General features: G+C 38.5%; 2 protein-coding genes across 4 annotated transcripts in view; one reads left to right on the plus strand and one right to left on the minus strand.

Annotated features, from left to right (window-relative positions):
* PLAA (phospholipase A2 activating protein) overlaps positions 1-23,910 on the minus strand; it is a 37,823-nt gene extending 13,913 nt beyond the window's left edge. Inside the window, exons 1-8 of one of the 3 annotated variants that reach the window (XM_072841574.1) lie at positions 23,469-23,637; positions 22,460-22,546; positions 17,008-17,201; positions 7,952-8,052; positions 7,741-7,861; positions 5,278-5,445; positions 4,696-4,831; positions 2,844-3,013 (exon numbers count right to left, since the gene is read on the minus strand). In XM_072841574.1, the coding sequence (XP_072697675.1) occupies positions 2,844-3,013; positions 4,696-4,831; positions 5,278-5,445; positions 7,741-7,861; positions 7,952-8,052; positions 17,008-17,179 (868 nt within the window). In that variant the 5' untranslated portion in view covers positions 17,180-17,201; positions 22,460-22,546; positions 23,469-23,637. Of the gene's footprint in view, positions 1-2,843; positions 3,014-4,695; positions 4,832-5,277; positions 5,446-7,740; positions 7,862-7,951; positions 8,053-17,007; positions 17,202-22,459; positions 22,547-23,468 lie in introns of all 3 variants that reach the window. The other 2 variants (XM_072841572.1, XM_072841573.1) reach the window with 2 other exon arrangements.
* IFT74 (intraflagellar transport 74) overlaps positions 23,750-25,505 on the plus strand; it is an 85,054-nt gene continuing 83,298 nt past the window's right edge. Inside the window, exon 1 of the mRNA XM_072841576.1 lies at positions 23,750-23,898. The gene's annotated coding sequence lies outside the window, so the exon portion shown is untranslated. The remainder of the gene's footprint in view (positions 23,899-25,505) is intronic.

Below are 25,505 nucleotides of genomic sequence, written 5' to 3' on the forward strand. Positions count from 1 at the left end.
TCAGCAAAGCCTTTAGTGGCAGAGATAGCCAGGTGTCCTCCAGAGATTCATGCTCCTATTCCATAGGATAGAGCTGTAGCTGTAGCTATAGCAAGGTGAAGTTCCTAGATGTCACACACTGAGAAGTGATCAGTGGAATCTGAGTGGCTATGATCTGAGCCAGTTCTAGGTCTAGGCCATCATCCTCTACCATTTTCTTCCATTCTGTCTGATGGCTGAATGTTTCTACAAAAGAGAACATTGGAAGCTTCATGCTGAGGATGGTGGTTTCAATAAACCTGGGTCCCTGAATGGCCACAAGGAGCAAAACTGCTCTACAAACATGCTTACATACCTTGCCATCAACTGAGCTTTGAATGTGCAATAAATAAACTCCTCTTGTATTAAGTCACTGAGATTTTAAGAGTTTATCTGTTACAGCAACTAATGCCATCCTAAGTATTACATACTTCCTGATTACTGTATTTAAAATTACAAAAGACCCAATTCTTGCTTTATTTCCCATGGTACTTACCACTATCTGACATATATTTACTTAGTTACTTTTTAATTATCTGTTTCCTGTAGAACATAAATTTATGAGAACAGAAATTTTTGTTCCTTTTATTATTCGCTATATTCCCCAGAGCTTAGAACAACAGCATACACTGGGCACTTAGCAAGTATTTACTGCGGGGGGGTGTGTGTGTGTGTAGTGACAGACTATATTTTTGTAAAGAATTGTAAGAATATTAAAAACATGACAGTATAATGCATTAATTCCCAAACTTTTGATTTCAAGATTTCTTTACAGTCATAAAAGTTATTAGGAATCCCAAAGAACTTTTATTAACATGGGTTATATCGATTGATTTACTAGATTTGAAATTAAAAATAAAAAAGTAAATATATCCTTTAAAGGAAAACAATAATAGATTATATAGGGAGCAAATAACATTTTACTGTTTTTTTTTTTTTTTTTTTTTTTACATTTTACTGTTTTAATGAAAAATAGTAATAGTTTTAGAAATTTATTCAGAAGACTGGCATTTTATGTATCTGTAAATCTCTTAATAGAAGACAGTTAGATTATCATACCTGCCTCTGCATTTAATCTGTTCCAATACGTTTTGTTTGAAGTATATTAAGAAAATCCAGGGGATCCCTGAGTGGCTCAGTGGTTTAGCGCCTGCCTTCGGCTCAGGGAGTGATCCTGGAGTTCCAGGATCGACTCCCGCATCGGGCTCCTTGCATGGAGCCTGCTTCTCCCTCTGCCTGCGTCTCTGCCCTCTCTCTCTCGCTCTCTCCCCGTCTCTCATGAATAAATTTTAAAAAATCTTTAAAAGAAAATCCAACCTAACACAGATAGTATGATTGAAAGAAAAACCTCTAGTATAATAGCCTTTTCAGAAAGATGTGAATATTCTACAAGTAGTAGGTCTTTCAAGGTTATAACTTAGAATCTGAAACCATACCAGTGCATTTTTCATGCTCTATTAAGCACTAAAATCCACTGGACTATCTTACAAGCTCCTGGTGGCAGATACACATTTTTCAAAATTTCAAATTTCACTTCAGAGTTTTGAATTTTATCTTTGGCAATAAATACTGTCTGTTTTCCTCAAAGTGAAACATGGTCATTTTGTTCTTTTTCAAAAAAATGTCTGCCCCAAACCCAAGCTTGAATAACCATAGTTAATTGTTCTTTGAAATAAATATAGCATTTCATGGAAAAAGTTCAACATGAAACTCAAAGAAATGCACAAGTACTTATCCTTGAAACACCATGGTACTTTGGAGTACTTTATCTGTACTTCACATTTTGTCAACAAGAATATTAAAAAAGATATGTACTAAAGGGTCGAGATGTAGTAAAATTAATTTTTAATGCTTAATCCAGGACATTCTTTTTTTTTTTTTTTTTTTTTTTAAGATTTTATTTATTCATGAGAGATCCAGAGAGAAAAGAGGCAGAGACAGAGGCAGAGAGAGAAGCAGGCTCCATGCAGGGAGCCCGATGCAGGACTTAATCCCGGGTCTCCGGGATCATGTCATGAGCCAAAGGCAAGCGCCAAACCGCTGAGCCACCCAGGCTGCCCCATCAAGGATATTCTTATGGGCAAAAGGCTTTTTAGTTATTTTTTCTTAATACAACTACATGCTAGAGAAGAGCATAATAACTACCAGAATAGCCTGGTGCCATTGCCTTGAATGTATACAAGGAACCAGCAGTTCTTTTTTTTTTTTTTTTTTTAATCCATCACTGCTTTTGAATCATTAGTGCAAATATTAACACAGTGGAAAAGTCAAATAACAGCTTAGTGTTATAAAATTAGTTTGACTTTGTGGACATCCTGAAAGAGCCTCAGAATTCCTAAGGGTCTGTAGACCAAGTTCTGAGAACCACTGATATAATGGATCAGGAATATATCTAGATTTCACTTGAAATAACCACCATCCTCTGATATAAACTCAAATGATCCCCAACTCATTAAGCAGACATTGCTTTATTTGAACTCATTTTTAATCTATATAACCTCTCTCAGAGAATCCAATCAACTGAAAGGTATTAAATGAGTGACTTTTGAGTACCTACTGTGTCTGAGCTAAGTACTAGGAGATTTATTTGAAGGATTCCTGTTTATGAGGAGTTTATTAGCTCAAAGTTTTAAAACTATGAGACAGAGGCAAGAATATGGTTTCTCACAGTGGTTAACAGTAAAAATTCTAAAAAAATCCCCGTCTAGCAATAAGAATAACACTTTAATGCCAGCAAAAGAACCTCTTTTTTTCTTATCATTCTAATTATTCTGAAAGGCGAACGTGTTAGCATTTTTTATTACTATATACGCTGAAGTATTTACCAGGTTCATTCAGATGTTCCCTCCCAGGAAGCTGCTCGGCATTAATGTCCCCTAAATCACCAGTTTTGGAATCAATGGTTGCCTGAGAGAGTTCTTTTTCAAAAGCCTTGATTTCTTCAGCACTTGCTATCCGATCCTCTGATTCTGTAAACACTCTAATAATACCATCGCTATAAGGAAAAAAACAAACACATCTGAAGTCATTGCCATAGTGCATGAACATTATCACACCTGAATGATCCAAAGCAAAAATAATCTGTATTTTATGAATATGAAAAACATTATTATGTATTTATGGCTGAGTAGAGCACTATGCTGATTTCACACATTATCCTCTGTTGCTTTCTAAAGCCATGTTTAGGGTAAAAAAATATATAATTTAAGGGAAAAATCACTGGCAAACAACAGAGAAATATATATTTGACACAATTTTGAATTCCAAGTTCAGTACTGAGCATCATAAAAATCTAGAGACATTCATATACACTTCATGTCAATATTATATAAGTACAAGACTATAAAGAAGGACAATGTGTTGGTTTGCTTTGTACAAAGGATTCAAATACTCAATACAAAGCTTAGAAAATAGTAGATGCTCATTATCTGTCCATTCGGGAAACGTGGAGTCCATCTTTACATCTTTACTCTGATTAACTAGCGATGTAATCCTAATCAGGAAAATACCAGCCTTGCCTTGGACTAGACAACCCCTATGTTTGGGTAGGAAAGGCAAGTTAGCCACTTTCAAATTCACTAATCCTGCTCAATTCTACAGAGAACTTGGTTTTGTACTTAACCTTCTACTAACAGGAACTTCACCCTTTCAGTTTGTTCATTTTTCTTCAACTTTAAATATGCTTAGGGAGAAAAGGACTAAGCCAACAGATTTTCCCTTCGCCCAGCCAAAAAGTAAGTTACCTTGATTCTATTAGGACCTCCATCCCTTACAGTTGCTGCTTTTTTCCTTGCCTTCCATGCCAGATCTGGCATGAGTGTGGCTCATCCCACTCAGACCTCAGAAGTCTACAACTGAGGTCCTCACCTTCTGGACCACACCAATTCTCCCACTGCCCCAATTTATTAATGCAATCACCAAAGTTAGAACCTTTTTCGTTCATCCTTCTTCTGATCATTCTTCCTCTGCAATATCTTGTATTTTGGCCTTTTATCTATTACCACTGTGAGGATATTATTTCATAATGACACATCCCTACTACTGTAACTGCTTTCTAAATTGCTTTCCTGTCCACTGTCACCACTAGTTAAATTCAGCCTACCTATGTAATAATTCACAGGTTATGCTTTAATCACGTCACTTCTTCAAAAGCTAGAACTCTTTACCCCAAGCACGGAATCTAAAAAATGCCCAGCATTCAAGGTTCTCCACTTTACTGCCTTACCACCTTATCAGTAATCCCTACTATTTCCCAGCATGAGTCCTCTACTATTTTCCTTCATTTTCCACACACATCTGACTCTTGGGTCCATGCTACACCTTTATTCATACCATTTGTTTTGAGAGAAATTCTCATTTCCCTTCTTACTCAGGATCTTTCAATACTAAATTCAAATTTTTTCTTCTTTCTTCATAAAGTTTTTCCACACTAATCTCTATCTTCTCCAATTTCTTTTGTTTTCAATGTTTTGACTGCACAACCTGTAGTATAAGACCGGTGTAATGTAACATTTATCACTGATGTAAAAGTTGTCCTGCCTAGTACTGTTTTTTCAGTCCAGATACACACATATGATTTCCCGATTCACCTGAAGCTCCCTCAGTTTATCTCTGTGCACTAGAGTCCACCAGAGGCCCAGATACATGATATTTATTGACTGACTAGAATATAAATACCTCGCACCAACCACAATGTCACCATTGTCTAGAACACAGCAGCACCATATAGACTGAGCTGGAAGTCGGATTGTTTGAGCACATTCCCCATGTTTCCAGATTCTTAGAGATCTGTCTTCTGCTGTTGTCACAAAATCTAAAATTAATGAATATAGGTAAAATTAGCTTGAGTAAATAAAATTAAATATATGTATTATATACCATTTTTCTAGGAAGGCCTAAGAATACTTTTTAACCCCACACTATTTTAGTTTTACATTTCATGTATTTATCACTAATACACATACAACTTCAAAAATCACATTTTCTACATTTCACACCTTACATGCTATATACTTTGCACCAATAAATTATACAGTCTTTCCTTAAATACTCAAAAAACTTTGACATAACCACCAAATGTGAACTAATATAAACATGATCACATAATTTTCTCCTTCATGAGAAGATGCTTGAGATAAAGCTACTAAATTATTCAAATCATAGTAAACTGATTTAAGTAATTAGCCCTCTTACCCCCACCTCAAGAATGGAACAATGCTCAATACAAAATTTGAAATGCATATTATGTGCTAAGCTTACCTCTACAATTTGGAAAGACAGATATGCTATAAATATAATTGGTATGTCCATAATATACTTCAAGACACTCGCCAGTGATTTGCCACCTTCTAATACTAGCATCATTTGCACAGGAAAGAAATTCTGCTTCACTCAAAATTGCTAAACCTCTTACACAGTCTTCATGCCCTATATTAAAAGAATAATATAAACCAGTTAAGACAGATAATTTGGTTGATGGATCTATGTGTTAAACTAACATTATAAAACATAATCAGTGAGTAGTAAAAACCAATTCTCAAGGCAGAGAAATTCATTTTTTTTCTGTAGGAAAGCCTGGTAATCAAAATTGGTTATTTTAGGTTTACAATATTTTTTATTACCAGTCTTCGGAAGTTATTTACATTTATTTTATCTTCTGTAAATTACTTCTTAAAGCTCTCCAGAAAGAAGATTCTGATCCCAACAACTCTTTTTTTTACCTGACAATTCATTTTCAACTTTTCATCCCCCAAAACAAGAGTAATCTATAACAAACAAAACATTCAAACATGACAAATAGCCTGTAAATTTCTCACCACATAATACTAAAATTAACATTTATAAGGCACTAATGAAAATTAAGAATTAAATCATAAAAAAGATCTCAATTATTTAAGAATTTGAAATAAAAACTATCAAAAAAGGTAAACTTTATTAAATTATGAAAGAATAGGTTGAGAGGGCAGCCCAGGTGGCTCAGCGGTTTAGCGCCACCTTCAGTCCAGGGCCTGATGCTGGAGATCTGGGATCGAGTCCTAAGTCAGGCTCCCTGCATAGAGCCTGTTTCTTTCACTGCCTGTGTCTCTGCCTCTCTCTCTCCCTTTCTCTCTCTCTCCCTCTGTGTCTCTCATGAATAAATAAATAAGGTCTTAAAAAAAAAGAATAGGTCGAGAGAAATTAACTTTTCTGAAACCATACAACTAGTGGAAAAGCTAAAACAAGAATCCAAGTTTCCTGCCTTATAATCCCACTTCTTTTGATTCAACAAAACACAAATATAAAACCAAACATCACTGCTTTATTAACAAAAACATTTCATAATATATACAAATACAAGCATTAAAATGATACAATAAAAACTAATGATCAAGTTTTTTAAAGGCAGTATTTTATGGAATAAAGTTCATTATATTCTTAATTATGTAACTAGAAAAATACATATATTCCATTAATCAAAAGATTTAAAATATTTTTAAAACTTCATAAAACTCAATTTCTCTTAATGTTAATTGAGGCAGTACAGAAGATATTACTTTTTTTATTTTTCAAGGGACAGAAAATTCTCTGAAGCTTATGATCTAATAAAAGAGATCAGGAATCAAAAATATTTCCCATGCTCAGTATTTGCTGTTCAACCAAGTTATTGAAGATTAATGACAACTTGATAACATATGTTGTATGTACAGAAGAAGGAACACAGTGATGCTTAGTTATAACTTGTCCATCTACAAATATTTTTATCTGCACAAAGGGACTTCTTGAAAGTATTATCCAGACTAGTGATCAACTTTCAAGGAAAAATAAAAGAGAAGAAAAACAACAAAAGGGGCAGCCATGGTGGCTCAGCAGTTTACCACCGCCTTTGGCCCAAGGCATGATCCTGGAGACCCAGGGTCGAGTCCCACGCTGGGCTCCCTGCATGGGGCATGCTTCTCCTTCTGCCAGTGTCTCTATCTCTCTGTCCCTCTGTTTCTCATGAATAAATAAAAAATTCACAACAAAAGTTTAATTGTTCCACAGATAAATCAGCAATACCAGTATCAGTAAGCAGATGCCTCAGTGCAGGAGTTATTTAATAGGTGAGGTTCAAAAAGACTACCCACCTAAAATCCCAATGTGAGTCTGAAATTTGTTATTACTAAATAATGTACTTCAAAACTCACAAAAGCACTAATGATGTCTTCCTCTATATATGAAATTAACAATAGTGACCCACTATTCATAAAGCCTATACTTGGGACACCTGGGTGGCTCAGTCAGTTAAATGTCTGCCTTCAGCTCAGGCCATGATCCCAGAGTCCTGGGATTGAGTCCCACATCAGGCTGTCTGCTCCTGCTTCTCCCTCTGCCCCATTGCCTGCTTATATACATGCTCTCTCTCTCCACTCTCTCAAATAAATAAAATCTTCAAAAAAGAAGATTATGTTATATATTATTATGTTTGGAAGTTTCAGGCTGAACTTGTTAAATCAAAAATTGTATACCATATTATAATCTCATCAAGTAGCCATTTATTAGTACACATCTAGTTGCTTTACGGGAGGTCTCATATCTTTTACAAGATTTGAAATATTGTCAGAAAAATTACATTTACCCAAATTAAATGATTCAAATACACTGATGTTTCTCAAATGCCATTTTCATGCTTCTAAACTTTTGAGAAAACACCACTGGAGTGAATATGAAATGATAAGACTATAAAAGTTGTCACTCTGATCTTACCTGAAAAAGTCCTCTCACACCTTCCAGCTTTCCACAGTTTAATAGTCTTGTCTGCTGATCCAGTTAACATTAAGCCCTGCTCAGGTAAGATCTTTACTGCCCATACTGCAGCTGTATGACCCTGTGAGTGAAACGGGAATTAATATAGGTTGCCACAGAATCATCACACTTAGTTATCATGTAGAACATTCACAAAGAACTACTATTATACCTGTAAGGTCATCATGCACTTGTCATTCAGCCAGACTTTAGCAGTGGTGTCCCATGAGCCACTCAGTAATGTCCCAAATTTTCCAGATGAAAGACTACAAACTGAAGGGGGAAAAGGCATTAGTTAATACAGTGTTATACAGAAAAATGTTCAACCTTGCTGGTTATTAAGGCATTGCAATTTTATTTTTTAATTTTTTAAAGATTTATTTATTTGAGAGAGAAAACACTTCTGCAAAGAGAGAGGGAGAGAAAATCTCAAGCAGACTCCATACTGAGTATGGAGCCCGACACAGGGTTCAATCTCACGAGCCTGAGAACACGACCTGAGCTGAATGAAACCAAGAGTTAGACACCTAACTGACTATGCCACCCTGGAGCTCCCAAAGCACTGCATTTTAAAAACACTTTCTGAACTGAGAGTACCTTGGCTAGTTAAGCTTACTGAATGGAGATGAAAAAGAGTGTAGTGATCAAGAGTAGACTCTACACCAGAATGTCTGGGTACAAGTTGAGGCTGTACAACTTATGGACTGTCTGACCAAGGGACAAATTCAGATTCCTCATCTATAAAATGAGAAGCAGGATCAAAGGGGTTGCACAGTGACTTCTGGTTATAAAAACCACACAGAAAGTTAATGTAAATGATTTTGAAATGCTGTTTATACAGATATTTAGTCTAGTTTTTTTTTTTTTAAAGATTTTATTTATTTATTCGTGAGAGACATAGAGAAAGAGAGAGGCAGAGACATAGGCAGAGGGAGAAGTAGGCTCTCCTCAGGGAGCCCAATGTGGGACTCGATTCCAGGACTCCAGGATCATGCCCTGGGCCGATGGCAGGCGCCAAACTGCTGAGCCACCCAGGTGCCACCCAGGTGACCTGATATTTAGTTAACATAACAAAAAAACCACAAAAACACTTCAGCCCAGCTAAATATTCAACAGTATCGGAATAGGTAATTAAATGTCTTATTATCTTAATGTAAAATTATATAAGCTAAAAATTAAACATTTGAAAAATTATCTAAAAATACAGAAACAAAAGACAGTTCTGGTTAAAAATGGCCGATTGTTGGGGCGACTGGATGGCTCGGTTGGTTGAGCGTCTGACTCTTGATTTTGGCTCAAGTCATTTCCTCAGGTCCTGGGATTGAGCCATGTGTCAGGTTCCATGCTCAATGAGGTGTCTGCTTGAGATTCTCTCTCCCTCCCCCCAGTCATACGCTTGCTCACTCACTCTCTCTCAAATAAGTAAATCTCCCAAAAAAAAAACTGGTAGATTGTTCAGAGTAAAGCTATCAATGGTGTTAATCTATAAGGACAAAGAAAACAGAAAACAACGTAATTGACTTAGCAAAATGGTGGAGGTTATAATTTAAACACCCACAGAAAAAGACCAAAATCAAGTGACTCCCCCAGGGAATTCTCATGGAACTCAATTTCCAACTACTAGGTTTGATGGAGAATGGGGCTAGGCAGAGGACTTAAAATGCTAGATCTCTACTTTCAGTCTACTGTGTCGGGAAAGTACATCCTCATCTACTGCAGGAAACTCAAGGTTTATTCACTGGAGGAACTGAAGTACAGTTTGCAGATTCAAGAAGTCAGGTAAAATAAAGGTCTGGAATAAGAAGCCCCATGAAACACAAGGGAAATAAATGAAAAATCTTCATTTCTTCTCTAATACCAGCAGCCAGGCAAGAGGCAGGAGAATTCTGCTCTAGAAGACTGAATAATGCTAAAGAACTTCAGATAAAGACATGTAAAAGGGCGTCCCATCTAAAGGTCAGACCACCATCAAATTGCCTTCTAATGAAGCCCAGCAATCACCAAGCTTCATCTACACAAGCTAAAAAAATTTCAACTTTATACCTCATTCTTAAACATGAGCAGCCAATTTAATATTAACAACCATTTAATCAAAGTCTCCAACATGAAAGAGAAAAATCCAAACATAAAAATAAGGGGGAAAGGGGTAAGCAATCCAGAAGTGACAAATCCAACTTCAGGAAGCAAAGGAGGCAGGGAGGGCACCTGGGTGATGCAGTCAGTTAAAGCATCTGACACTTGGTTTTGGCTCAGGTTGTGATCTCAGGATCCCGAGATTGAGCCCCACACTTAGTGTGGAATCTACATGAGACTCTCTCTCTCAGATTAAAAAAAAAAAAAAAAAAAAAAAAAATTTTTTAAAAAGGAAGCAAAAAACAAAAAAGTGAATACTATAATATTTGCAAATAGATATTATAGAAGAAAAGAAATGAGAGAACACGAAAAATAAAAGCTAAAAGTAGAAGAACCCAAGCCAAAATTAAATGGCACTAGGAAAAACAAAGTCTCCCAGAGAATTAGACTAAAAAGAAACAAAAAATGAAAAAGTTTAAACAGTCAGAAAATAATTTCAGAATGTTCAATATCCAACAAATAGGGATTCTAGAAATAGATAATAGGGACAGGGTAGAGAGGACAAAGAAACAGTACAAAAGAAAGATTCTCAAAAGTGAAGGACATGAATGTCTAGATTCAATGAACCCACAAAGGTGCCAAATGAAAGGCACTTTCAGAGACAGAGATACATTGTGAAAATTTGTATCATCAGAAATAGACAAGATCTAAAAGCTTACAAAGAGACCAGAAAGAAGTATGTTCTACAGAGAAGATGGGAAATTAGAACAGCACCAAACTTTTCAGTTAATACCTTACACTAAAGGCCAATAGAGCAATGCCTTCAAAATTCTGAGATTTGGGATCCCTGGGTGCCTGCCTTTGGCCCAGGGCATGATCCTGGAGTTCCGGGATCGAGTCCCACATTGGGCTCCCTGTGTGGAGTCTGCTTCTTCCTCTGCCTGTGTCTCTGTCTCTCTCTCTCATGAATAAATAAATAAAATCATTACAAAAAATTCTGAGATTAAATAGTTTTAACATAGGATTTTACATCTAGCCAAATTAACAATCAAATGTAAGGATAGAATACAGTCGTTTTCTAGTATACAAATATATTTAGCCCCTATGTCACAGCTTTCTTAAGCTGTGATAGCTGTATTACACCAAAACAAAAGTGTAAGTTAAGAATGAGAAAAATATGAGAATTTTTTCTAGGAAATACACTGGCAAAGGGAAATCCAGGGTTGACATCAGCCCAGAACATCAATCCAACACTAGGCCTGAAGAGGTTAAGTTTCCAGGAAAAACACAGAATAGATAAATATTGTGATGTGTGTGATAGCCATTAGTGATATTCATCAGATATTTTGTGCTCTTTACCTTCCAAACAAATGGTAATATTGAACTTGCCCAGTTGTTTTGGCTTTAGGCATGCCTTGTGACTTGTTCTGGCATTGAAAGATGAGCAGAAATGGTCTTTTTTTTTTTTTTTTAAGATTTTATTTATTTATTCATGAGAGTCAGAGAGAGGGAGAGAGGCAGAGACACAGGCAGAGGGAGAAGCAGGCTGCATGCAGGGAGCCTGACATGGGACTTGATCCCGGGTTTCCAGAATCACGCCCTGGGCTGAAGGCGGCGCTAAACCGCTGAGCCACCAGGGCTGCCCAGATGAGCAGAAATGTTATTTGGCTGGTGAAAGCTTAAAGGACAGGTACACGATTAAGCCATGTTCCTTCTCTGCTCCTCCAATGTCTGTGAAAGCACATACTAAGATGAAGCATCTGTCATCCTAGATCCCTGCATAGTTCTACAAAGCAGAGCCCCCTGCTGCACTGCACTAGATGTGTAACTAGCAAACTTTCATTGTGTTAAGCTCCAGCAATTCTGGAGTTGTCTGCTACCACAATGTCATCTAGCCTGATTTAGAAATTGGTAGCACAAGCCAGGCCCTGATGAAACAAGAACCCACAAATGGCATTAGCTTAATGGGCAGGTGGTGAGGAGGACACTAATCAGAGAGTGGAAGTGTGGTAATCCTTATGCAGTGAGGAATATCTGGTAAAACTGCTGCTCGCGAGAACCCAAGACATGATAAACTAGCATGATAAACTAGCTTTAAAGAAAGAGGTTGGAAAATGGGACTTCAGTGATAGGTGTCATTATCAGCTACATCTAAGTACTAAAATAATGGAATGAGAACAAGACGTGGCTGGTTCTCAAGCAGGAATGGAGTCAGAAACTTAAGGACTTGCGGGGTTAGAAGAACCAATTACTTCTCAACCCCAAATGATAAAATACCAACCTGAGAAGGCCTTTTAGCAGCAAAGGACAACTGAAACTAAGTCATGCAAGAGGAACAAATAAAAAACATGACCAGCATGTACAGTGCTAAAATTTCTAAATGGATTTTAAGTATACCCAAAGCAAAGCAAATTAGGTTGTCACCATGAAAATAATTGCCTTCAGCTGAACAAATGGCTCAGGGAAAAGAACTTGAGCGTGCAGCTTCCCACTAAGGTCGGACAGGCTCATGGCCTCAAGAGTAAAATCCGGAAAGGCATGTACGGAAAGAGGAAAGGAGAGAGGGGGAGAAATACAACAAATCAGACTACAACTGAGGGTACACAGAGGTCTGACTAGAACCAAATGGGCAAGAAGCCAACAAGAGAGTTGCACTGCCAAGAACTAAAAGAAAGTCTGTGACTGTTCAAAACTTAAAATGACCCCTAAGCACCAAACCTCCAGGCAGAAGGCAAGCTGAGTTTAGTCTCCAAGAAGGGTATACATCAAGATGACCAAGGAGAGTAACAGAAAAGAAAGAATACCCTGGAGGGCCAAAGTAGAGCTGTAAAGGACAATGGACTAGCAAACCCCTTTTAGAGACCCAAGGGACCAGATCACAAAAATCTCTTCACTCTCATAGTAGCCAAGTCCTGGAAACAGCTGCCCATCTAGATGTCAGAATGACTACAGATTAGGAACTGCTGTCTTGCATCATTCCCTTTTCTGAATGATAGTGCTTACCCTACAGTTCCACAATTGTATCCTGACTGGGTGAAAGGATGACAGAGAACATGTGTTTTTAGCCCACAGATCTCTGACTTTAAGAGGAATTATATCTGGACCTGATGTCAAAACACCTAAGCCTCATCTCCTTGATGCTTAAAACACTATCACCCAGGGGATCCCTGGGTGGCGCAGGGGTTTAGCGCCTGCCTTTGGCCCAGGGCGCAATCCTGGAGACCCGGGATCGAATCCCACCTCGGGCTCCCGGTGCATGGAGCCTGCTTCTCCCTCTGCCTATGTCTCTGCCTCTCTCTCTCTCTCTCTCTCTCTCTCTCTCTGTGACTATCATAAATAAATAAATTAATTAATTAATTAAAAAAAAACAAACAACACTATCACCCAGAGATTCTTAACTTTGGGATTGATGCTGTAATTGGAGGGGAATTTCAGCTTTTCTGACATTGAGAGAATGGTGGGTATTTTCTGCCTGCACAAAGAACAGAGAACAAGCTGAATAACTGATAACCAGAGGCAGACTGTGGTAGCTTGCCCTTTTTGTGCATGATGTTAGGCACAGCCAATTGTATCTACATTAGTCAAAAGTATGAACGGTGGCTGACACTTTTAGGTACATGCTTTTAAGAGTCAATGCATTATTAATCACATTGCTCTTTCACTGCTACAACAAGCTTCTGAAGCACATATAGAGAGAGCCTCCATCAGCCTGGGCCCCTGAGAAACTCTGATGAGCAGATTCCCCTCACTAATCCACGATGAATGTATATGGTGGGTGAGAAAAACTGTTGTGCGAGAACACTGAGATCATGGAAGTGTCTGTTACTATACCATAACTTGGCCTATTTTGACTCATTATATGTTAGACTATTTGAAAAACATAATTGGCATCTAGGAGACTTCCTGAAACTCTTGTAAAATATCAATAAGATAGGGACACCTGGGTGGCTCAGCAGGTGAGCGTCTGCCTTTGGCTCAGGGTGTGATCCCGGGCAGGGATCGAGTCCCACACTGGGCTCCCCACAAGGAGCCTGCTTCTCCCTCTGCCTATGTCTCTGCTTCTGTGTCTCTCATGAATTAATATATAAAACCTTAAAAAAAAAAAGATATTTCTTACTGGATGTAATTTAAGAATTATATATATATATATATATATATTGATTGATTAAACATTTCCCAAATTTTGTTACCCTACTCTACTCCAGAAAGTCACTTATATTATTTATTATATATAATATATATATCTCCTCCTTGGAGACTAAATATATATACATGTAATATATTTGTACATTATAAAATTAAAAATTAAATTTAAAAAATTAGTCGAGAAATAGTCTTGGTGATTGGAACAGAAAATATCTTCTGTGGATCTGTAAAGTATTACCCATGCTTAGTCACAGGGACAAAGACTGAAAGAGTTTACTATACACATAAAAATACGATTACTGTATTTGAATATTGAAATCAAAGTAAATTTTGCCATTTATATGAAAAGTTGCTTTTCAAATAGTTCAATTTTTTAAAAAAAATCAACTTAAAGTGTATGTATCATCAGTTGCTCTTTAAATTCAAATATCCAGAAGGGTAGTAAATTTAATCATCTGATTCTTATATGAATACATTATTAATGTCTAAAAACAGAGAACCATAAGCATATCTTGATAGTTGTAATTGGGAATGCTTTTTATATTCTCCCAGAGATCAATGTAACATATAATTCAAGAGAAACATTATTTTAGAGCACTCAGAAAATTTCTTTCTTAAAATTTCTTTCAAGATCAGGCAGAAAGAATGAATAACAAAATAAATCTCTTTCAATAAGTATAGGGAACACTCAGCTTTGATTAAGTACGCACTTACCTTTTTTTTTTTTTAAAGATTTTATTTATTTATTCATGAGAGACACAGAGAGAGAGGCAGAGACACAGGCAGAGGGAGAAGCAGGCTCCCTGCAGGGAGCCCTATGTGGGACTCGATCCCGGGACTCCAGGATCACACCCTGGGCTAAAGGTGGTGCTAAACCACTGAGCCACCTGGGCTGCCCTGCACTTACCTTCTGATCCAGAAATGGATATTAAATCTAAATGACACTTCCAAAAGAATGAAATGATACATGCACAGAACCATTTATAATGCATTATCTATACTAGCAAAAGATTGAAAATTCAAATGTCCATTAATGGGGGACTGGCGGAATAAGCTAGAATAGCCATGGTAAAGCTAACTAAACAGTAAATTATAATGCCACTGTAAAAACGAATGAATAAGATTTCTATACAGTGTAATAAAGAGATCTCCAAGGTAATAATATTACTAAGCAAAAAGAGGAGGGGCAGAAAATTGCATAGGGTATGTTATCTTTTTATCTTTTATCTTACATATAAAGGAGCAATATAAATATACATTCATATCTGTTAACACAGTTAATAAAGTATAAGGAAAGGGATGGTACAAGAAGGCAATACAGACTAAATATGGACTTTTTTGAATATACCTTGAATTCTTTTTTCTTTGAAACTATATATATGTTTTATAGAATTATAAAACAAGATTAAGTTTTAAAAAATCCTGTTGAGTACCATTACAGTCTGAACTGAGGTTTCCACTTTTTATTCTCACTTTAAAAAAAAAAGGCAAAAAACACAGGGCTTCTTGGCAAAACAGCTGATTTCGGGTTAGAACGAAAAATGCATACAGTGAACCTAGAACATTCTGTACTACCAAAAGCAAGGAAGACTGCTAAAGATCTTGTCAAAAGCTCACAGGGGCAATTGAGGTTTCCAATCCAAATACGGGAAAATTTGAGAATGAAAAAAAAAAAAAAAAAGATGCTAGGAAACTACTCATCCTGAAACTCAGTAAAAGAGTATTTATCCTGTTCTTCCTGTATAAAAGTCTCACATGTAACCAAAGAATATGAGGAAATTCTACATTTTAAAAAAATGCTAGCTATTAAATGCAAAAATAATGGTAGAATTAGAATACAATGATTTCACAAATCTTAATGACATACTAGACCCGTGTGTGATCAATACATGCTAAAAACTATTACATAAAAGACTGATGGAAATTTAAAATGAATGACGCAACACTTGAATCTACTAATTAACCTTAACATCACAGAGATATTAAGTGCCTCTTAATGTGCTACGACAGAAAATACATAATAGTACCTAAATGTGTACTTGTCTAAAACTTGAATCTGAATCTGATTAAGTTTCTAGATCTAACAGCTTATGAAACATACAGGGGATTGACAAACATGTTAAAAGGAAACCATGAGACTTTAATCAACAAAATTCAGAATGTAGGAAATCCTACAAGTTAAATAAGCTGGTTCCAAATAGAGAGGGGTGAAAAAAGGGAAAGAAATCCATAGATTAAAAGACATGTGGACCTTAGTTGGGTCACAGTTCAAACAAACTGTAAAAAAAATTTATGAGATAACAGAGTGTAATTTGAGCCTTCACAGGATATTTGATAAGAAATTAGATTTTGTTTTAGGTGTAATGATGATTCAAAAAAAAAAAAAAAAGATAATTCTTATCCTTAAGAGAGATCAGCAAACTAAGGCCTATGGGCCACCTATTTTTGTACAGTGCACAAACTAGGAATGGTTTTTACATTTTTAAGTGATTGAGGGAAAAAAATTAAAAGCTATTTCCTGATATGCGAAAATTATGACACTTAAATTTCACTGTCCATAAATAGAGGTTTATTGAAATACAGACATGCCCATTCATTATCTTATTGTCAGTGGCTGCTTTTGTATACAACAGCAGAGTTAAATAGTTGTATAAATGACCATATGGCCTGCAAAGACTAAAATATTTAGTATCTGGCCCTTTATAGAAAAAGTTTCCAAACCCTATTTTAGAGCTACATAAGAAAGTATTTACAAATGAAATGGTATTAAAATTATACAGCTGCTTAATGGAACTTTACTTTCTACATATAAGCACGTCAACCTTTACCAATGACAATAAATCTGCAACATAGAATTTACAGAATGATGATGGTCCAAAAAGGTTTTCACTACCAAGCTATAGATATAGGTAAAACAAATATAATAAATTGTACGGAATGCAAATATGTGAATTTTCTTTTCAAGAGGATAAAACTTCAAATAGTAAAAACCCAAAGCATTCTACTCACCAGTATTTTTGTGACCTTTTAGTATATAAAGTGGTGCTGGACTTTCCAGTGAGAAAATGCAAATATTGTGGTCATTTCCTCCAGTGGCAATTAGTCCATGAGGGTACATGTCACTTGAAGGTATGATACATACACAAGACACAAAATTGGAGTGGCCACTCATACAGTGCATTTCTGTAAAGCCCCTGTTAGGACTAGAAAGACATGACATGGTAATTAATAAGATATACATTCTCCCCTTACTTAGCATAGGACATGAGTTGTCAAAGTATTTACTTTCTTTTAGTATCTAGGTTGAACTTTACGGTACATACTACTTTAAGAATCTATTGTTTTAAAGTTAAACATTAAATATTTAATTTTATTAGCTACTATTGAGATTCACATCAGATTTGAAGTTTAATTTGTATTTCATTGGGAAGAGCATGTCAATTAACAGAAAGAATAAGCAAGGAAAAGGAGGGAAACAAGTGGCTTTTTCTTATATTCCATCTTTATTTCTATTTATCCATGACTGTTACCTTCAGAAATACCTAGTGAAGTGAAATATTCATTCAATTGGATAATAGAATCTACTATTGATAAGCCTTACGACTACTAGGATATTTTCACACTATAAAACATTAACTTAGTACCCATTAGTACAGTATGTATATCTAAATAGCCCCTCTTGCACAAAGCAAAAGCCTGAAGTTTTCTTCTTTAGGAAAATTGAAAATCTTTGACTAGGAGGACACAAGGCATAGTTGAGCCTTGGGGTATGAGGAGCATGTACATTCACATTCCTTTAGGTAGATCAGTCCAGTGAAATGGTCTAGCCAGATAACCCCACAGTGAAGCTCACAGCCAGCAGCCTCAACTGTGAGCAGAGCCTCCCAGGAGCTTTTTAAGTTCTCGACTCTTTAACAACGAGCACAAAATAAGGATTACCAGGTCTGGGGAAAGCCCTCTCCAGCATGAAATACAGTGATCAAAAAGAATAGGAAGGGGGAAAAACCTATTTATTTATATCTTTATTTATTTTTAAGAGATTTTATTTATTTATCCATGAGAGACAGAGAGACAGAGAGAGAGAGAGAGACAGACAGACAGAGACAGAGACAAAGGCTGAGGGAGAAGCAGGCTCCATGCAGGGAGGCCGATGTGGGAATTGATCCCAGATCATGTCCTGGGCCAAAGGCAGACACTCAACTGCTGAGCTACCCAGGCATCCTGGGAAAAACCTATTTAAAGAAATCAGATCACTAAGAAGAAAATAACTTAAAAAAAATCACTATCATTCTTAGAAGATATTTCAACCATAGAATATGAGCATAATTTCACAAAAGTCAAGGCAATTTCTGAGAGAACACAGCAGGGAGAGAATGAGAGAGGGAGAGAGAAAATAAATTTAGAAACAAGTTCAAGCTCCTGAAAATAGGACAGAGGAAATCAAGAGAAAGAAACCTAAGAACTGACTTAAGAAAATGTCCCAGAATTTACAGACACGAGTTTTCACGTTAAAGGTCCCACTAATGGCCCTTAACTATGCTTGAATATACACAGCCTGCCAGAGAGAAAAAAATGACAGCTCAAGAATCACAATGGCTTCAGACTTCTCAATTGTAACACTAGAGGCTAGAATACAAAGGATCAATGGCTCCTTAATTCTGAAGAAAAATTATTTGGGCATTAGAATGCTACAAACATTTAAATTATTACTCAAGTAGCAAGGCAGAATAAAATCATTCTTAAACTTGCAACGTCTTAATACATTTATTATCAGTGCAATGTATTTCACAGGAAGCTCCTAGAAGATATGCTCCAATTAGGCATCAAGGAAATAAACTAGGGAGGCACCTGGGTGGTGGTTAAGTGGTGAAGCATCTGCTGTCAACTCAGGTCATGATCCCAGGACCCTGGGATCTAGCCCCGCAGACTCTCTGAGCCTGCTTCTCGTTCTCCCTCTGCCTGTCACTCTCCCTGCTTGTGTGGGCTCCCTGCCTCTCCACTCCCATCATATAAGTAAATAAAATCTTAAAAAAAAAAAAAAAGAAAGAAAAAAAGAAAGAAAGAAAGAAAGAAAGAAAGAAAGAAAGAAAGAAAGAAAGAAAACTAAGAAAGTAAAAAGATAGAGAAAATAGAAATCCAAAACAAAGGCCCCAAAGAAGGAACTGTGGAGAGTACAATGAAGGGAGATCTCAGGATTGGTTGTGCACCAGGAGTAGAGACCAGGGTCAGAAAGTTTTCATTGCCAGGAAGATGAAACTGTAAAATATCCAGTGTGTCTAAAGGTCTTAGAAGAGATTTAGACAACTAGCAAAGAATATGAAGTTGAATTAGAGATAAATACACAGAAAATGAAACAAACGAAAACCCCAAAACAGGGCACTTACTAGCTACAGGCAGATAATAAAATGGTTGAGGAAAAGTTATAGTTTATTCCACAGCTCTGGTGTAAATAGACTCTGTTCTGTAATAAAATACTGATTTTATCTAAATTAAGTTTAACTATAAGGGTCAGAGTATAGAAAAAATGCATATGTGATGAGGGTTAATAGGGGGTAGAAAGAGCTAAATTCTAATACTGCATAGAAGGAATAGAAAATGCCTAAAATATTTAAAAAATAAAAAGACACAATAAGCACTTTATACATACACGTGGAAGTAAAGTAAAAATAAGCAGGTAAAAAAGATTAAAATTTTGTCTCCAAGAAAGGGAAATGGAGGTTAGGAAGAGAATGGCTCTAATTTCTTAACAAACTCCAAGGAACTATTTGACTTAAGACCCAAAATGTTGAGAGTTTACATGAGGGAGAAGTCATTTCAACCTCAGCATGGTCAGGGAAGATGGGCACACAATCCTAAATTTTTAAAAAATTTTTATTTTGGGATCCCTGGGTGGCGCAGCGGTTTGGCGCCTGCCTTTGGCCCAGGGCGCGATCCTGGAGACCCGGGATCGAATCCCACATCGGGCTCCTGGTGCATGGAGCCTGCTTCTCCCTCTGCCTGTGTCTCTGCCTCTCTTTCTCTCTGTGTGACTATCATAAATAAATAAAAATTAAAAAAATAAAAATAAAAATAAAAATTTTTATTTATTTATTCATGACAGACACAGAGAGAGAGAGAGAGAGGCAGAGACACAGGCAGAGGGAGAAGCAGGCTCCATTGTAGGGAGCCTGACGTGGGACTCGATCCCCAGTCTCCAGGATCACACCCTGGGCTGAAGGCAACGCTAAACCTCTGGGCCATGGGGGCTGACCACAATCTTAAATTTGAAGTTGCATCTTTCATTTACAGGTCGTTTTCAAAAGGCAACACAATAGTTGGTAACAGACTTGAGAAATTTGAAGTGGGCTTATGGAGGTTTGAAGCAGTCTGAAACAATGGCATATTGACTGTTTCAGTTCCACGTACACCCAAAAAATAACATCGTCATTCTGAGGGGTCTTCAGAAGGCCCAGAGAATTCCTGGATTTTCAATGGTCTTTTGCGAAAGATAGTATCGGTTTAGAGTATCCCAGAATGAAGGGATGCACTAAAACTAAATTAAATCCCCCCCAACATTCCCAATCTATCTGTACACTAACTACTTTGATCCAGAACTCTATCAACAATGTACATGAGAAAACAATTTTCATTTATTATTTGGCTACAAACATTTACAGCACATTAACTTTATTAATATACCATGAAATAGAAATTGTCAGGACATCAGCCTTGAGGACGCTTTTGATATGGATGTAGAAGAGATTCATGACCACAAGAGAGCCAGTGACTATGAGTTATCCTACTTTGAGCATTTGGAAGTGAGAAATAAAACAATCTTATCTCACTAATCACCGGTTATTCACTCCTGTGTGTGTGTGTGGCACAACGCAGGCTCTCAATCAGTGTTAGTTGAATAAATTCATTAATGATTTTGAAAACAAAACTAAGGGGCACCTGGGTGGCTCAGTCAGTTGAGCATCTGCTTTCAGCTCAGGTCCTGGTCCCAGGGTCTTGGGACTGAGCTTTCCATTGGGCCATGTGCTCAGCATAGAGCCTGCTTGTCCTTCTCCCTCTCTATGATCGCTCTCACTCTCTCTCAAATAAATAAATAAAATCTTTTTTTAAAATTAATTTATTTATTCAGGAGAGACACACACACACACACACACACACAGAGAGAGAGAGAGGCAGAGACACAGGCAGAGGGAGAAGCAGGTCCCTTGCCGGGGCCTCCAGGATCACGCCCTGGGCTGAAGGCGGCGCTAAACCGCTGAGCCACCTGGGCTGCCCTCAAATAAATAAATAAAATCTTTAAAAAACAAAACCAAACCAAAAACAACATGAGTTTAAAATAAAACACAGCACTTTTCAAATAGATGATGTCAGCCCTAAATTCCTGAAGCTCCTGATAAATGCAAATGTTCAGTGATCTAAGTTCTTGACAATCTTAGCAGAGTTCTACAAAACCTGTGAAGTTAAATGACAGGTACTCAACTACTACAGCACGCATCCTTACCGTAATGTTTATCCTACTGGGTATATGCTTCTACCACACTCAATTTTTTTTAAAGATATATATATATATATATATATATATATATATATATATATATTTATTTATTTATTTGAGAGAGAGAGAAAGAGAGATAGAGAGAGAGGGCAGAGACAGAGGAAGAAGCAGGTTCCATGCAGGGAGCCCCATGTGGGACTCGATCCCAGGACTGTGGGATCACGCCCTGGGCTGAAGGCAGATACTCAACTGCTGAGCCAAGCAGGCAACCCTACCACCCTAAAATTTAAGGATACAAAGTTAATCAGTAATTACACTCCAAAACACAAAACGTTATGTATTATTAGTGTTACGAAGTTATTTGGAATATCACAGAATCTTAGAGTTAAAAGAGACGTTAGAGAGCATCTCCTCCAATTCAACACGGGAGTTTGCTCTACAATATTTCTAGTCTGTTTATCATCCTGTATTGGCTGTACTACAGCAAAAGCCTCCAAACAGATCTACTTCCACATTTATCCCTTTGCAATCCAATCTCCACCACCAGCTAGAAGAACCTCTCCGCAGGTCAATCAAATCACGCTCCTCCCTGTGTGAAATTCACTGAAGGTTTCTGCTTACTCTTTCTCATAGCACTCATATCATGGCATCTGGCTCTGGCCCTCACCTCACAGAGCATTCCCTCCTGCACAAAGGGACTTGCCTCCTTCTTAACAGGGTCTCTGGGCTTGATCCTACTACTTTCTACAGAGCTCTTTGAATTCAACACTTCTCATTCCTTGCTCCCATGACCAGGTTCATCTTGGTGTGAGCTTTAAAAAAAAACAAAAAACAAAAAACAAAAAACAAAAAACAAAAAAACTAAACTGAAACCCTCCTGGGAGGGGCTTCCTTCCTTAGCATTCCTCCACTCAATTCTCTACCTATATTTGTTTTCATAGTATACATGCCAATGAACAATTATATATTTACATTTTTTCTGATCCACCTTTCCTCCCAGACTGTAAGAAAGATCCGTTAAAACAGGGAACTTGTCTGTTGTCTTACTCTTCTTTAGAACTGTAAACAAATAGGGGGCACACAACCAATAGTTACCATCTATCTGAATTTATGCATGGTTACCCAAACTCTGAGTGAAAACTATACTAACGGGAGATGTCCTACATAACAAAGCAAATCACCTTAAATTTTCTTTCCGAACTAAAATCCGTCTCCCAGGTTGTAAATTTCTTGTTACAACCAACCAAATCAGGACTGACCCCTTGATCTTGATTTGAACCTGAGCTCAACCTTCCGTTCCTTAATTTCTCTTTTTGTTCAATCTCTGTGACAATCCTTTTGAAGGCAATGGGCTTTCTCTCAAGGAAGCAGCACATCCCCAAACATCCATAAAATATGTGAAAAGTTTCATCCCCGCCATCCAGGCCCACCACAGACCCCAGACTAAGAAACTCTGATTTGGACAACGAGGAGAGGAGCCAGTGCAACTTTCTGCCGTGCAATTTTTGAGAACCCTAGTTCAAAAATTAAACTTGAGGGAAGGCTGACTACAGAGCAAATTCTAGGGAAAGGAAAGGATTTACTTCAATTACACGTCAGATGTCTCACAACGTCTCATTTGGGGGCGGGGGGTGGGGGCTGCGTTGCACCTGGCATCAGTACATTTTCAAATCTAAAAGAAACGTGGGAAATCATAGCCCAAAACATAAGAGGTTCGTCCAAGGTCACCTACTCGATTGTGGTCAAGTTAAGGACAAGAATTTACGTCTCTGTTACCCGAAAGCTGTGCTCCTTCCACCTAAATCTCACAGGTTTCTTACACTGTGCGCGCAGAATTGGGAGGGAGCGCGAACGGGATGGAGCCCGGGCCGGGAAGAGCGCAGGAGAACGGCAGGGAAGCGTCCCTCTTTTCCCACCAACAGTAGGAAGCTTGCAACCCGGGCGGGGTGGGTGGCGGGAGCCCCGGACTCGCCGCGCTCACCTGTCTGGGACCCAGAGGCGGGTGGTGCGGTCTCGGGACACGGACACAAAGGCCCCCGGCGGATAGAGGCTGCACACTAGGCCCCGCACGTCCAGCTCGTGGCCCGGGAGCGAGCAGCTCAGCCGGTACCTGGCAGCGCTGCTCGCCATGGCCCTGGTGCGTCGGGCGCCCGGGGCCCAGGCACCGCGCGAGATCAGTCCGCGGGAGACGCCGGGGGTGCGCCGAAGCGCGGCGGGCGCAGGGCCTGCAGGTGAGGGGCGGCTGCGCACCGGAAGAGCCCGACAGCCGGCGCGGAAGGGCGACGCGAAGGGGGAGCGCCGAGCGGGCCGAGTGACACAGCAACCCTGACAGGCACACCGGAATTCATCATCTGTCTCAGCCCGCCGTGACGCAAAGCGTGTGCGTCCCGGCTGCCGAGGCCGCCGCCGAGGTGAGCCTCACTTCCCTAAAGCGCCGTGGGCCGCCTGTCAAGGCGGAGCTGACGGCCGGGCGTTGGGCCCGGTCGCCCCAATCCAGATCCTTTGCGAGCCCCAGCCCCCTCTCTGTGTCCTGGGGGAACTATTTCTTGTAGTCCGAGGTGCGGGCCGGGACTACAAATCCCACAATGCCACGCGCCAGCGGGACCTGAGCGGCCGGCGCGCCGAATCCGGATGTTTTAAATCCTGATCCGAGGGGCTGCGCGCTCCCTTGCGGTTGCCGGAGGTTGCCTCGGACGCTGCGTCGGGGCAGCGCAGTCCCGCCCGACCCCTTCGAACTTACTCTGTGGTCTCCTGAGATTTTCCGAAGCTAAACGTTGTTTTTAAACATAAAAGTATCCAATGCTGGGCCCCCTTCCCATGTGTCTGGAGGTACTCAGGGAGAAATCTGCGTAATGTCAGTAGCTTCTCTCCGACGATTCAGTGTACCGAGCGCTTGGACAGAGGTTATTGGGAGGGAAAGAATCTTTTTTCTTACTACCCTTCTAGGCTATCCGTGGGGGCGCTGCAACAAAAGATAGATTAACAAGAGAAAAACAAATTTATTGACATGTATAATAAATAGAAGAGGTGGCTAGAGTCTGGGCTTATATAATATCTTAACAAAGGAACAGTATTTACGGAAGAAAAGAAAAGGTTCTTAAGTCTTTAGAGGCAGCCGATTATGTACATGCAAACATGGGGAGCTAATGGCAAATAAAGGCCAGTTGGTAAAGTTTGTTATGTAGCTTCTTTCATGTAGTCTCTAGGCTGACAACGGGTCTAAAGTTGTGTCCCGTGACTATTGTCTTTTCTTTGGAAATTTATGTCCTGCTTTTAAGGCAAGTCGGGAAATGGTAGCTTTTCTTGTATCTCCTTCTTTCCAGTTGCATTTAGCTCAAAATAATCCTTATTCCAAAGTGGCATATTTTGGAGTGGTAAATGCCACTGCCATTCACTACAGTGAACAAAAGGATAACAAATGATCGCTGCAAAGATGTTGGGTTCAAACGGGAGTTGGAAATAATGTAAAAAAAAAAAAAACCACGCTAAAAGTAAAATATAGCTGCAATCGCACCTGTAGGAAGACTGGAAGAAAACAAACTGCAAGTTACTTTATTAGAGAGGTGGGATATGAGATGTAGCAGTTCTTAACATCGTGGTTTTTGTTTTTGTTTTTAAAACAACGATACTAACATAGTTATTTTAGAACCATTGTCCATTTAATTCATCCTTCCTCACGAACTTGGATCAAAAGAATTCTGAAAGGGAGCTTCCAACCAATTGAGGAATAGACGGTCCCGGAAACGCATCTATACTTAATGTGTACGTTTTGGGGTTCCAAAAGGAAGGGAAACGATCTTTAATAAGTGAAAAGAACGTACAAGCCTTCCTATCACAAATAACTTTAAACAACGTTTCTTAAAAACGACTAAAAAATAGAAAATAAAAATAAAAACGATAGCACGTGAGGTGACATGGCGCTATAATAAAACTCGCTAGGCGTGAATTCAGGTCGGGCACACAGAGAGGCTGCTGTAGCTAGAAAGCAAACTAAGGATTTCCAATAAAGTGTTCCTTC

This window comes from Canis lupus, chromosome 10 (assembly GCF_048164855.1).
Source record: "Canis lupus baileyi chromosome 10, mCanLup2.hap1, whole genome shotgun sequence".
NCBI classification, from domain to species: Eukaryota; Metazoa; Chordata; class Mammalia; order Carnivora; family Canidae; genus Canis; species Canis lupus.